General features: G+C 42.8%; 1 protein-coding gene across 1 annotated transcript in view; it reads right to left on the bottom strand.

The window, feature by feature from the left end:
* Positions 1-3748: 3748 nt before the first annotated feature.
* The window catches only part of HS6ST1 (heparan sulfate 6-O-sulfotransferase 1), a 179956-nt gene continuing 170583 nt past the window's right edge, over positions 3749-13121 (bottom strand). The window contains exon 2 of the mRNA XM_058844490.1: positions 3749-5102. Coding sequence (XP_058700473.1) covers positions 4394-5102 — 709 coding nt within the window. The 3' untranslated portion in view covers positions 3749-4393. The remainder of the gene's footprint in view (positions 5103-13121) is intronic.

Raw genomic sequence — 13121 nt, 5'->3', positions numbered from 1 at the left:
ATGCCAAGCTATAGCTCTGGGAATACAGTATTTAAGCACAGTTTGGGTGGTGAATTCCTGTAGTGCTACCCCTTTTTTGTGATGACTGGGAAAGTCTGTGGCATAGGAGGGAGTCTGGGTAACTCTGAACACCAGAAAGACACTAGAGATGCTTTTAACCCCAAGACATGAGCCTGGTCAGGCCCTGTGCTGTGATGATATCATCACCTTCTGTAGCTGTCCACTGCTCTCTGTGAAGTGACTTGATTGGCTTAGAGGGAAAACTTCCTAATTGTGCTGTCACTGGGGAGCTCTTCTGCCTTGGTCACACTCAGCAACTGCACTGCTCTGTGTTGCTCTAACAGCCCTGGGACAGAGGATTCAAATCCTTATTGGGATCCTTCTTATGCTGCTTTCATTGTCATCCCAGTTTTGTAAGCGAGTAAGGGACTGTGGGATGCAAAAACATCAACTGAAATTCTCCTCATTTATTCCAAAATGTTGGGTATAAAGGGAGAAATTCAGACAAGAAATTTGCACAGATCCTTTGCTGACTTTTTGTTTTGTTTTGTTTTTTTGTTTGTTTTGTTGATGACTGAACCCCATGACAGTCTGGGCTGGCAACCTTAGCAGTCAATCCTGCATTCTGTGACCTGGACAGGGTAGAAGGTGGCACCTGACTGTCTGGAAAACTTTCAATGAGGCAAACTCCTTCAGCAGAGCTAACTAGGATGAGACAAACCAGAAAGAAAATGTTTTCTTCACCTTCTTTAGGTGACTAAAAGCAAACTGACATCTTAGCCCTAAGAAGTCAAGAAGTCCCAAAGAGACAAGTCCAATCTCACACCTGCCTGCTCCCAGAACTCTCTTAACCTGACCTGGATCATGATGTACTGACAGACCCCCTGAGGAAATATTTCATGTACTGAAGAAGGTCTTGGTGTGTCTGGAAGTCACAGGAAAAATATTTTGGAAGAAAGGGGCAGATATTGAACAAGAATCTACTATCTGGCTTCTACTTCTGCCAGAGTGCCTTAAAGCCATTATTCTCCATTCATTTTAAAACTACACACACACTTCTTGTTATTGTAGCATCAAAATATCAGTCCTAAAAAGAAAAGAAACAGTACCACTTCAAATTGTGGTACATATAAATCACAAAAATCTACATTCACATTATGTTAAAAAAGTTCCTTTGCACCCAGTAAAGGAAGAAGATAGTGCCAGGTACGTCCTGCAACCCATGTTCTGGTACACAGCACTTAAAATAAATTAACACATGGCTCACAGCCAGAAGCAGACCAGCACAGCAGCCAGGGTGAGGGATGGCTTTTGGGTGATCCATTTCCATTACTCAGAATCTGTTTCAAAGTGCCCTATATTTTTCAAACCTTGGAGTACCCTTTTAGAGTCTGTAAATTACTCCCAGTGTGGAGGTGGAAAAACTGAAGCGATTGCTGGGTGCAGGATTTAAATCTAGAAACTTCTGCCTCAGTACTAAATGAGATCAGCCCTTCTTTTGTGGTTGAAATGAAACTGTTAACCAAAGAGAGTTTGCAATATAATTTCATTTCTTCTGCTTGTTACTGCAATACATTACAAAGAAAATGTTGGAACAAGGTCCTCTACTGACATGCTTCTAAGGTCAGAGGCTGCATCTGATTTAGACAACCCTGAAGACAGATTCATTAACATCCAGCTGGTTACTCAGAGCCTGTAACACAGGGACAGCTCAGGCAGACACAGCCTAATCACAATACTGGTCTGAATCACACACAGTCCCAGCAGTGTGACACCAACAGGGATTAGCTGCAGGAATCACTTGTGCGTTATGGATCCATGACACAGGACACACCCTGAAAAGCTTTTGGGGAAAGGTGGAAACTGTGCATGTGGAACTTTCTACATCTCTGTGCTGGTTTTGTGGGTAAACAGCCTGTAAAGTTACATTTTTAAAATACAAATGTTTTCTTTAGTTACAGCAAAGTATAAAAGTGCTGGCAACTAGCAGACACAGCTTCTCCCAGTCTTGGGATTCAGAGATGAGCAAATGGACTTGTAATACCTTCTCTGCCCCCAAGCCAACCACCAAATACAGCTCCATTTTGCTTCCCAATTTTCATCCAGGAGGAAATGCTTATGGCCAGGCTACACATTTCTGGGAACAGGAGCCATTCTGTGGCAGAGGCACTGGCACAGCCTTAAAGACATGGACAACACCAGCTCATACTGGTACCATCCACACGTGTGGGTGACCATGTCCTGCTGTGCCTGCAGACAGGTGAGTGTGTGCTTGTGCCCTCTGCAGCAGCAGGATGCAGACCTGACCAAAATCCACCTGAAATCAACAGGAAAGACAGCCTCTGACTCTTTGGCTCAGGGCTGTAACAGAGTTGTGTTTGAGCCCTAAGTGCTCTATGTATTTTCTCTTCTCAAGTTTTTTTTTAGTTGTCTTTACTCTTCAGGAGAAGAATGTCTCCAAAAGCAAGGTGTATCCCCCAGGGTGTGCACAGGAGAATAAAGAAGCCCCTCCTTTGCAAAATTCAGTCTGAACTTGAAACTGCTGGAAACAGTGCACAGAGGCAGACAAAGAATTAAAACACAAACCAAGCAGCACATCAGTGGATTTGTGTGATGGGAAAGGGACGCTGTAAAAATGACATGCTAAAGTTGAGTGAATCGGCTCTCTGCCTCTCCTCCAGTGATTTCAATGCCAGATTTGATTTGCAGTTAACATGGCCTTTGAAAATCAAATCATATTCCACTTGGTTCAGAGTTTACCCTAAACAATAGCAGGTTCAGGTCTTACAGGCTGAGTAACAACGGAGTGAGACATGAACCAGGCAAAAACTACTTCGTTTCTGTGCTTCCAGACAAACAAAGAAGTGCTTGCAGCAGCAAAAAAATAAGCCATATTTTAATTTGGTGAGTGGGAAGAGGAATTAGAGATGTCATTGTTGTTCTATGACTCGAGCAGAACCTGGTTAGACTGTCCCCACACTGGAGGATTAAACTTACATGAGGCCCTAAAAAAAAGCATTGAAAGAGTTCTGCTTTGAGAGTGGTCTGAGACTAAAAAAACACTATCCATGATTCCCCTTTCCAGTTTTATGAACACAGTTTGTTCATTTAAAGTAAGGGCTGCAGAACAGGCACCCTGCCAAAAGACAATGTGCACTGTCTCATTATTAATTCAGGCCTATAGTCAGAAATTTTCATAGCTCTGGAAAAGAGCCCCATCCTGTTCCCACTTAAATCAGTTCTAGTGACTTCACTGGAAGCAGGTTGATGCCCATTACCTCTTGATAAAAGCAAGTAAAAATAACTGAAATAATACAGCTAGAGTACGTCTGTATGCTTATTCTGGGTCAGTATTTCACATAGCAACAAACAAAACAAAATCACCCCCTCATCACATTCCCAGTAATGACTTATCATTTGCAGGGTCTGAATTTTGTGCAGATTTATGAAGGAGTATTTAATTTTTTCTTCCTTTTTTTTTATTTGTAGTATGTTGGATAGGGTTTTTGTGTGCTGTTAACACACAATACTGATGGTGGCTTGAGTGGTAGTGGTGTAAGCTGACAGGCTAACATATGAACACAGGTTTGAGTCTATGGTTGGCTTTTAACTTGTTTTGGGACCTGTCTGGGAAACAAATCTGGGAGTTTTGTGTATGAATTCCCCATTATTTTTGTGACGAAGCTGTGCATGTATATGTGATACCAGTGCAATGAATCAGAACCACTGTGCTAAGTACATTTCCCAGGCCATTGTCAATTTGCTTTAATGTCTCTCATCCTCTGACTGGTTTTCTTTTTTTTTTTTTTTCATGGTGCTCTACTTTCTGGCAGTGGCTGCCAGCTGAATGTCTGTGTGCTCACATCCCAGCCTGACAGGATGACCATCCTCACCTTCGTCACCATTATCAGTTTCTGACAAACAATGCAATTCCCATCCCACCTCCCCCACAAAAGAAAACCTCTGTTTCCTTGTTTTTTAATTATGTATCTTTAGATCATTACGTTCAGGGGACAAACAGATTTTAAAAAAATCCAACTTCTGCCATTTGTGTTAAAATCGTGAGGATAAGAAATGTTCTTCTGTATTTGGACTTATGAGTTGGTAACTGCATTTATGCATTTTTTATCTCTGCATTAGAATGTTGACCCTTTTTTTATTTTTATGTATTTATTTTTTTTTTTTTTAAGAATCTCATCGGTCTTGTAAGAAACAGTAAAAAGACCCTATGCTCAAGGAAGCAATTTATCTTCTGTTTTACAGACTTGTTTTTAAATAAAATATTTTTCGTTGTTGTTGTTTTTTTGTATTTTTGTATTTTTTTTGTAATTTTACTTCCACGATCTCTTATATGGAAACCCTAGAATATCATTAATATAAAAGTCTGCCTAGGCTACCACTTCTCTATAATATGGCTCATGTAGTCCTCAGTGGGCAAACGTCCTTGCTCCTCGGTCTCTTCCTTGGGAAGCGCTTCGTTGGACCGGTGAAGAAGCCTCTCCTCCCGGTTCTTTATCCTCTGCTCCATCCTCTCCAGCTGCCGTTTGTACTGGTAGCGCTGTTGGAAGAGGTCCTTTGCATAGTCATAGAGCTGCATGTCCAAGTCATTGAGCTCCTCGATCCTGCGGATGGTGTCGTTGTCCACCTCCACCCCGCCCGCCCGCGTGCTGTTGTACTGCATAAAGGGCCGGATGAATTTCAGGTTAAAAGTTCTCTCAAACAGGTACTGAGTCTTTCTCTGGAACTCTGTCAGGCCGAAGAAGGCCATGTCTTTGAGGTTTTTTTTTGCGCTCTCCAGCAGGATCTGTGCTCGCTTGTTCTCTGGGATGAAGGACATGTTGTAGCAGCCCACCAAGCTCAAGTCAGCCAACATCCTCACTTGGCGGTTGTTGGCCAAGTTATATGGGCAATCCATGAACTCCTGCAGCGTGCAGCCCGACCAGTCCGTGCCCTCGTAGCACGAGGGCAGCTCTTCAGGAGTTGGTGTCCTGCCATCACACATGTGCAAGGAGGTCTTCCAAGTAGCTCCTCGTTGAACATGACGCCATTCGCTGAGGTAACGAGATACGGGGTCTCTCAGCAGAGTGATGTAGTAAAATTTTCTACAAGAAGAAGAGAGAACAGAATAAACATCATGCTAGTAACAGGACAGATGCTTGGCAAGCAGAGATCTAGTGCAGACAGCAAAATCTGAGAGTAAATCAACATCCCATCATCCACTGGATTGATAACCCACTTGGTTATTATTGGTGGATAACCCACTGTACTTGTGGGTTATTTTTCTCTTGCAACATCTCCTGCAAAGCAGCTTGTGCAACATTAGACCCGTGTTTCTCATTTTAGCCTTGCCAAGTAGCAGCACCTTCACCAGGTTGTCCATTCCCAGCAGCAAAGTCAGAACAAATCACCAGGGCTGAACCTGTCTGTTGACTTCAGAGATCAACTGTGGCTCCTGGCACTGCCTGGCCTTTCCCACCGAGCACCGTGTGCCTGCTGTGCCAGCCAGGACCTGCTCCAGGACAGCCCAGCAGCCTCTGTGAGGGCTATCACTCCATTCAGATGCTGACCAGGACACCCACAGCTTGATTGATCTGGCTGCTGAGCTGAAATCTGGGACTCACCTGCAGTGAGTAGCAGGATAAAACCACAGGAACATAAATGAAAAACAATGGGAAATCAGGAGTGCAATATGCTTTGCAGACAGAGAAGGCTGACAGTGCTGACAACCAGCACTAGCAGCAGTAATTTATTCCCATTTCAGTCAACCTGGTATTAAATCAAACAAACTTCAGACACACTTTTGACACGAGACTAAATAGAAGGGAAAAGCGAGACAACGAGGAAGAACACACATAATGACATGGAGCATTCTTGCTGTTCTAAGAATAATGAAGTCCCCAACAATACCAGCTGTCCCTAGAACTGAGAACATGACAGCTGTCTCTAACAGAGACCCTCTGGCTTCAGCCCATAAAGTTCTGGGATTGACAGAGGTGGCGGTCTGCAACAGCCCTCTCCACACAGAGGGAAATGGGCCTTTTCTTCCCTAACTGCCAGCAGCATGGGACTGAGGTGTCTTTGTGTTTCTAGAAGGAGGAAATCCCTTCTCTAGTCCCTAAAGCTGCCACGTTCTTGCAGGGCATGGGGCTGTGTGACACTGTGCACACACAGACCAGCTTTGGCAGGGAGCACACACGTGCAGCTGGAGGTGTTGCACACAGGGGTGGCAGAGGATTTGTGTTCCCATCAGAAATCCATCCTCAGACTGCTGCCAGGGCTCACTGCCTTGCCAGAACTGCTCAGGGACACAATGGCCATTGAGATGGCAGTGAACAGTTTTTTGAGGAAAAAAAAATAGTAAAAGTATTCTCTTCTGGCTAATTTTAACACACCTGTGTTTTCCTAGCACCTTCAGTATTATTGCTCCTAGTAGTAACTTAAATTTCTGCAATAAGAGCGGTTTAATTTTAAAATAATACATCAAAGCCGTTGCCCAGGAAGTCTCATATTAAGCAATGTTTGCTTTCCTAATTCATTACAAACTTGCTGAAGGGCAAAGTTTTTTGGAACACCAAAGCAGTCAATTTTGGTCTTTCCAACAATGGCAACGGGTGTCCACTCCAGCTCCAACTCCTCTCCCACTTCCTGCCTTCATAACTAGGGCTGGTAAAGACATTTGTTATTTTTGGAAACTATTCCATGTCTCTTCAATAGCAAGAGTTATCTCTAGTCTAGTAATGTCCAGTACTGTCTGTGTACAGGGAGAGGGGAGAAAAAGGGGAGCAGACACTTTCCTTCAGTCTACCTCTTTTTCCTTCCTGTAGTGATTCCACTACCCTGACTGAGAGGCAACCATAATTTATACAGACTGAGCTAAGAAACCTCCAATAGATGGGATAAAATACGGCAGTGGAAAGAAAAGGAAAGCAGTGATGAATGCCAGATGTTCAATGACAGACATCGGTGCTAAACACTATCAGCAGTTTTTGACTTGTGAACTGCAGAGGACTTTTTATTTTCACCAATTTAATCCAAAGGTTGCATTTTTCACTGAGCAGGTCGAAGTCATTTATTATTTTGTGGCTACAGAAGCAAATAGAAGTTTGCTTCTCCCTGATCCCTAAGATCAGGGACTCATTTGTGTGTGAGGTATCCACAAAGGAGGAGCTGATTCCTGTCCAAAGAAGCCATCTACACAAGTACAGAAAAAAGGGATAAAAGGGAAGAATTAGTATCTGCATTTGGCAGACAAGGGGAAGCACAAATATTAAATGATGTGCATAAAGTCAAACAGAAGTGGCAGAGTTGGCATGAATCTGATTCCTTCAAGCCTGAGTCCAGCTTATCTTCTCTCTCTGTTTAAACTTTAGGAGACTGTTAGTAAATCAGATTAATAAATATCATGCAAAGCTTCTGGAGTCCATTGGAACAGAGACATTGAACAGGACAGGGATTGGAAAAAGCTTAAGGAGCAAGTACTTCTTTCTTCACACCTGCACTGCAACTTAGTTGCTGTAATACCCTGGTAAATATTTTACCATGAGTGATAATTCCCAAATATTCATCTCAATGAATAGAAAGCACAGGAAAGTAAGTTACAATTTTTGAAATTCCACTGAATCCTATTTTCCCCTTTCCAGGTCTGTCACACAGAAAAGTGCTTGAAGGGAAGAGTTTGCCTCCTAACACAGAAATGAGATTTATCTTTGGAAACTGGAACCAGGCCCCTGGAAGTGCTTAAGAAAGCTTCCCCAATGGGGCATAAATAAAATAAAATAAAATAAAATAAAATAAAATAAAATAAAATAAAATAAAATAAAATAAAATAAAATAAAAATTAAAATTAAAATAAAATATCCCAAACCAAAACAAAAACCCCACAAAAAACCCCAAAACCAAACAAAAAACCCTAACAAACAAAATTAAACAGAGACTTTAAAGCAAAATAATAGTTTTAACTGCCTAAATTGAGATGCACCATTGACACAGTAAAAGTTATGCTCCCAAATTTGCATTTAGCTTTCTAGCAAGGTGTTGGTTTCCAAGGAGCAGATTCCCTCAGCCCTCAGGGAAGTGAGCACTACACCTTCCAAGAGACTGAGACCTCTGGAGCCAGAGAGAGGAGACACTTGGATATTAGAGGGATGGCCATGCAAGCATTCAACCAAGGTACTTAAATACTGAAGTTTCTGTTCTTGAAGTATGACTTGGGCTTGCCTTTAAGTTTATAGAAAAATTAGGTAACAGTAAAGCATTGTCCATTAGCAGTCAGGAGGCTGGGGGAACTCTGTTCCAGCATGGCTGAGAACACAGACAATGTCAGCAGTGGCTTGAAATCCATCAGGAACCACGATTAGTACGTTTTTTTTTGTCATTTGAGATAAAATAAACCCATAAAACCCATGGAGTTGTGAGTGCCCTGCATTCAGCATGGTGTCCCAGACAGCCACTTAACTTTAGTGTTCCTAAAGGCTCATTTCAGAAGTGTGATCTTCTCTTAGCCCAGATGGTTCCACTCAATCCTGCCTCATAAAAAGCCCAAGCAGCCCCAGTCTGGTCATGCAGTGTCATATCTCACTGGCCTTTCTGGACTGAACAAGCTTGAGCAAGACAAACTGCCATTGGAGTTGGAAAGACTTTTTTCCCACATGAAGCAGAGCAGCATTATTGCTCTTGGACCTTCTACACACTCACGGGGCTGGGATCCCCAAGGGCACAAAAATGAGCAGAAGACAAAGCCACACCTCTGCCTTTTCTTGCATTTCTGCTCCTGGCAGTCCCGACATGAAAATCCACCTGAAGCGTTTGCACAGCTGCAGCTTGGACCTGCACAGTGTCCAAGGAAAGAATCCCTAGCATATTTATTAAACAGAACAGAATAAAAGAATGTTTTTTGATCAACAACCCCGTACTAAAGTGAAGTTTCAGGAAGAACAAAATCCAGTATTAGAAAGGAAGGCAAATCTTGTGGTCATAATACACAAATGAATTCAGGAAACTTCTCTTTAAGTGACCATTCTGTCAAAATTAGCCTGCTTGCCCCAGACAAATCTCTCTCTCCCTGCCTCTGTTTCCCATGTGTGAAGGGCTGACAATGTCTCCTTTGTGTGTTTTGGAAATTCAAAACATAACATCTTTTGGAGCAGGAGCCGTCTCCTTGCATGATTATGCAAAGCCCCTGTTTCAGCATGGATTGAGGTCAGAGGACAATGGTTAACTGGAGGCATATTTTCATGACACAGGCGTCAGAGGCACCACTGCCCGACAGGATTCCCACCCAGACCTCTCCTTCCCATTCTCACAAAGCAGCCTTAGTTTTGCCAGCAGAGTTTTGGGGTTTTTTTAAAGCAGGGCCATGTTGCAAATGCAGTGACTGAGCAGCTCAGGGTTAAAAATATCCCTTTCTTGTGGCTGAAGCTGCCATTTAACAATATTCTGTCTTAATGCCTGTCAGCAGGTTCCTCAGCTAATGAAGGGGAAATGAAACCCTTCTTCCCCTAAAAACTCCATTCTTTCTCTTTTGCTAATAACCAGTCAAGATAATTCAGATAAAGTGACAGATTCTAAATATGATGCTATCATTTCTCTTCAGTTCATTTCCACTCTTTCCTACATGCCAGTGCATCCTTCTTTCTGCTGCTAGTCTCTAAATTCTGTCAAGAACTTCTTATTTGACTGTGCAATTCCCTATTCTTTCCTGTGCTTAAATGCTTCCTCCCACATGGCCAAATTTTATTTTATTTTATATTTAATTTTTTTTTTTTTAATCTTTACAGGTTCTTTACTGAGCTTTCGAGCATTATTTGCAGGAAAAGCAAAATTTGTAACAAGTCCTTTTTGACTACTGTGGTGGCTTTCCATCAGATAAAGAACAAAACACAGCTAGCAACTTGCAATCAAAAATGCTTCATCTGCCTGCCAGGCAGGGGAAGGGGAAGGAAGCTGCATAGGTCAGCTTCAGCCATATAACCCCAATCTGTCAAAGCAACATTCCCCTAGGCTACAATTTTTCAGCTGCTAAAAAAAAAAAATTAAATTAAAAAAAAATAAAAATCATTCTATATCTTTGCTGAATTAACTCAGCAGGGAGTCTGCCATCTTACAATAATGAGGAACACTGTGTTTTGTTTAAAGATGTAGTAATGTCAAATTTGTGGCTGATTTAAAGTGTCCTTGTAAGTCAAGCCCGTGTATTGTGCAGTCCACAAATCCCTGGTGAGGGTCCTTATTCCATTTATATATATATATATACAAACACACACACATACACACATATAAATATATATATATAATTATAATGGCTCTCACTGTAAGTAGTTTATCACTGAAACAACCACTGATTTTGCCTCCCAGCAGTGAAATGCACCTGTGCACCTGCCCTCCTGTTAGTCTGCAGGGACCAAGGGAAGAAGAACCAGAGCACTCAGCACCCCCCCTGTGATCACCTAAACCCCCACTTGGCTGGAAGACTGAAGGGCATTGCCAGGTAAGGGTTATTTCCACTGAAAATGAGCAGTGTATCCTTAACAGACCCAGCAAGGAGTCACAGGTAAGTAACAAGCAGAGGTGAGTCATGATGGATGAGCTGAGAATGTGGCAGATCAAAGTTCATAAAGAATTTATATTGTCATTATTAAGTCATAGTAAATGTTACCTACAAATAGCAGGTGTATGAAGAACAGTTTCCTCCTTCTGCACAGAGAATAACCTTCTGCTGTCATGGGAAACTCTGGGTGACTCTCCAGCCACCACTCACTTCAGTAAAAGCTTATTTACCAAACCCATACTTACCACTTTTAAAGCCCAGCCTTGCAAAGACTCCACATATTTCTCTGTTTTCCTCAACAGTCAGATTTCTTGCATAACAAGCACATTCTCAGTTAGAGACTGGAATTTAATATATGTACAATGATTACTTCCTTTGGTAGCAAATAGCCCTAATTTTCCTCAGTCAATTTCCTCTCATCTGTTGTTCATTTAGACTCTTCCTGAATTTCACACACAATAGTGCTTTAAACACACTTCACACACTCCAGTCCTTTAAAAGTCATAGAAACAGAAAGAAAACCCCAAACAAATAAACAAAACTCAGCAGACGTCTTTTCTGTCCTCTGTGTTTAAATAAAGATTGCAACACAAAACCCCAAAAGCCAAGAAACTGAACAGCAAACCCAATCCTCCAGCTCTCAGCCTGGGTAAACACCTACAGCAGTGATTTTCCTTGCCAGGAAAGGAGGGGGTGTCAGTGCTTGCTTTGGGAACCAGGTTTGCTTTGCATAATTGTGTTTGTTTTGCCTGATGGTCTCTGCTCTTGGGACTTGGCTGTATTAAAAGAAAGGACATTTGGAAATGTAACAACAGCCAACCCTCACACAGGCTCTGCTCACCCTCCTGATCCTCACTCAGGGAGTCATCCCAGGGCTGATTTCACCATGGGCCAATTCAGAGCCGGCCCTGAAGCAATGCTCAGGCTGCTCCAGGAGGTTGAGGCAGACAAGAAGAGCCACACCTCTCTCTTTTCACCCATATATTTCATAAAATGTGGGCAATTTGCAGTGCTGGTGATGCAGCCTGTCATTGTAGCGTGACGGTCCCACTGCAGAGCCTGCCCGGAGAGCAGAGCTCCTGTGTGCTGCACCTGTGAGCACCAAACACCACGGCTGTGAGCAAGCACAACACAGTCTGGCAGCCAAAAAGGAGACAAAAAAGCAAGCAGCAGCTCAGGTATTTCAGGAGAGAAACATCCACCCCTCCATCCACACCAAATAATCTTGAATGCAAGCTCCCTTTTGGTGTTCGCAAGCCATGCATGGGCTGAGTCACAGCTTAAAATCACCAGAGACTGTCAACCCAACTGCAAGGCCTTCTCCAGACTGGGGCTGAGGAGACCTGAAGGCATGAAACCCAGGGAAATCAATCTGTGTGCTTGATCCAGCCACACTGCAGCAGTAGAGGCTTGATTTTGGGCGCTGTAGGAGCAGTAATGCTGTGTGTCTGTGTGGCTGCAGCATAGCGGGAGGTGTCTCTATTTAAAGCTGACCTACAAAGAAAGGCAGGCCTGCAAAGCAATAGTTAGAATTGTATATATCTTCCTGCAACATAGATATTCCTCCTGAATGAATATCTACTATTCCTCCTATGAATATCTACTGGCAAAGGCAGCAGAGCTGGAGTGGAGGCAAAAAAGGTGTAAGGCAGCCCCAAGAGGGGTGAGACCTGGTTTGTCACAAAGTTGTGAGGGCACATGGAGCCTCGACACCCATGCTGGGAGTGGCAGAATGATACAGGCTATTCCATCCTGATTGACACGTGTGGTAATACAAGGGAGCATCTTATGTCTGAAATCAAATGGAGCATCAAGGTAGCTGTAGCTGGGCATTCCTCTGAAACCATCAGAAATGGACACTTTCAGGACCACTATCTCCATTCATCTCCATACATGAAATGAGGTGCACTTTTACCTCAGATCTCAGTGTTGTACAATGCTGGTATTCACTGAGTTCACACTACAGTGTTACACACTCAGCCCCAGCTCAGATGTGTTAGCAGTGTACTAATAGGCTTTTACCCAGGAAGTGTGGTCCTGTCATCCTCATGTCTCATGACTTTTTTATATCCAATTAGCAGAACAGACACAGATAATGAGTTTTAACAACATCTCTGCTTTTCATAAAAAATTGCACTGCAGCGTAAGCACAAGAATTTCCTGTTGAACTGTCTCTCTGCAAACAAGTTAATCTAAAAAAAGATACATGGCATGCTATGAACCTTAGGAGTGAACCGCCAGCTCATTTTTCAGAATGACAGATATGATGAAAATTGGACAAAGGCTTGGAAAAAAATGTGGGGGTCAGGGTGAGGGGAGCAAATGGGGGTGGAGAGAAAGGCATTCCAGAGCCCTCTGGAGCCTTGGACTCCTCTAGGACCCATTAAAAGCTTATGTTACTTGCACCGTTTATAAACAAGCGCTTTCTTTTGCCATCGTAACTTTCCTCATACAGAGGAGCTTAGGAAGTGTTGACTGCTGTCTTCTGCTGAAGCAAGGCACCAAAAATGACAGCAGGTTACAAATCAAATTCCTTTGGTTTAGTTCCTTTCCCGAGTTTTGGGAGGCTTGTTGT

The sequence above is a fragment of the Poecile atricapillus genome, chromosome 8 (assembly GCF_030490865.1).
Source record: "Poecile atricapillus isolate bPoeAtr1 chromosome 8, bPoeAtr1.hap1, whole genome shotgun sequence".
Taxonomy (NCBI): Eukaryota; Metazoa; Chordata; class Aves; order Passeriformes; family Paridae; genus Poecile; species Poecile atricapillus.
This window is presented reverse-complemented; position numbering and strand designations above follow the sequence as displayed.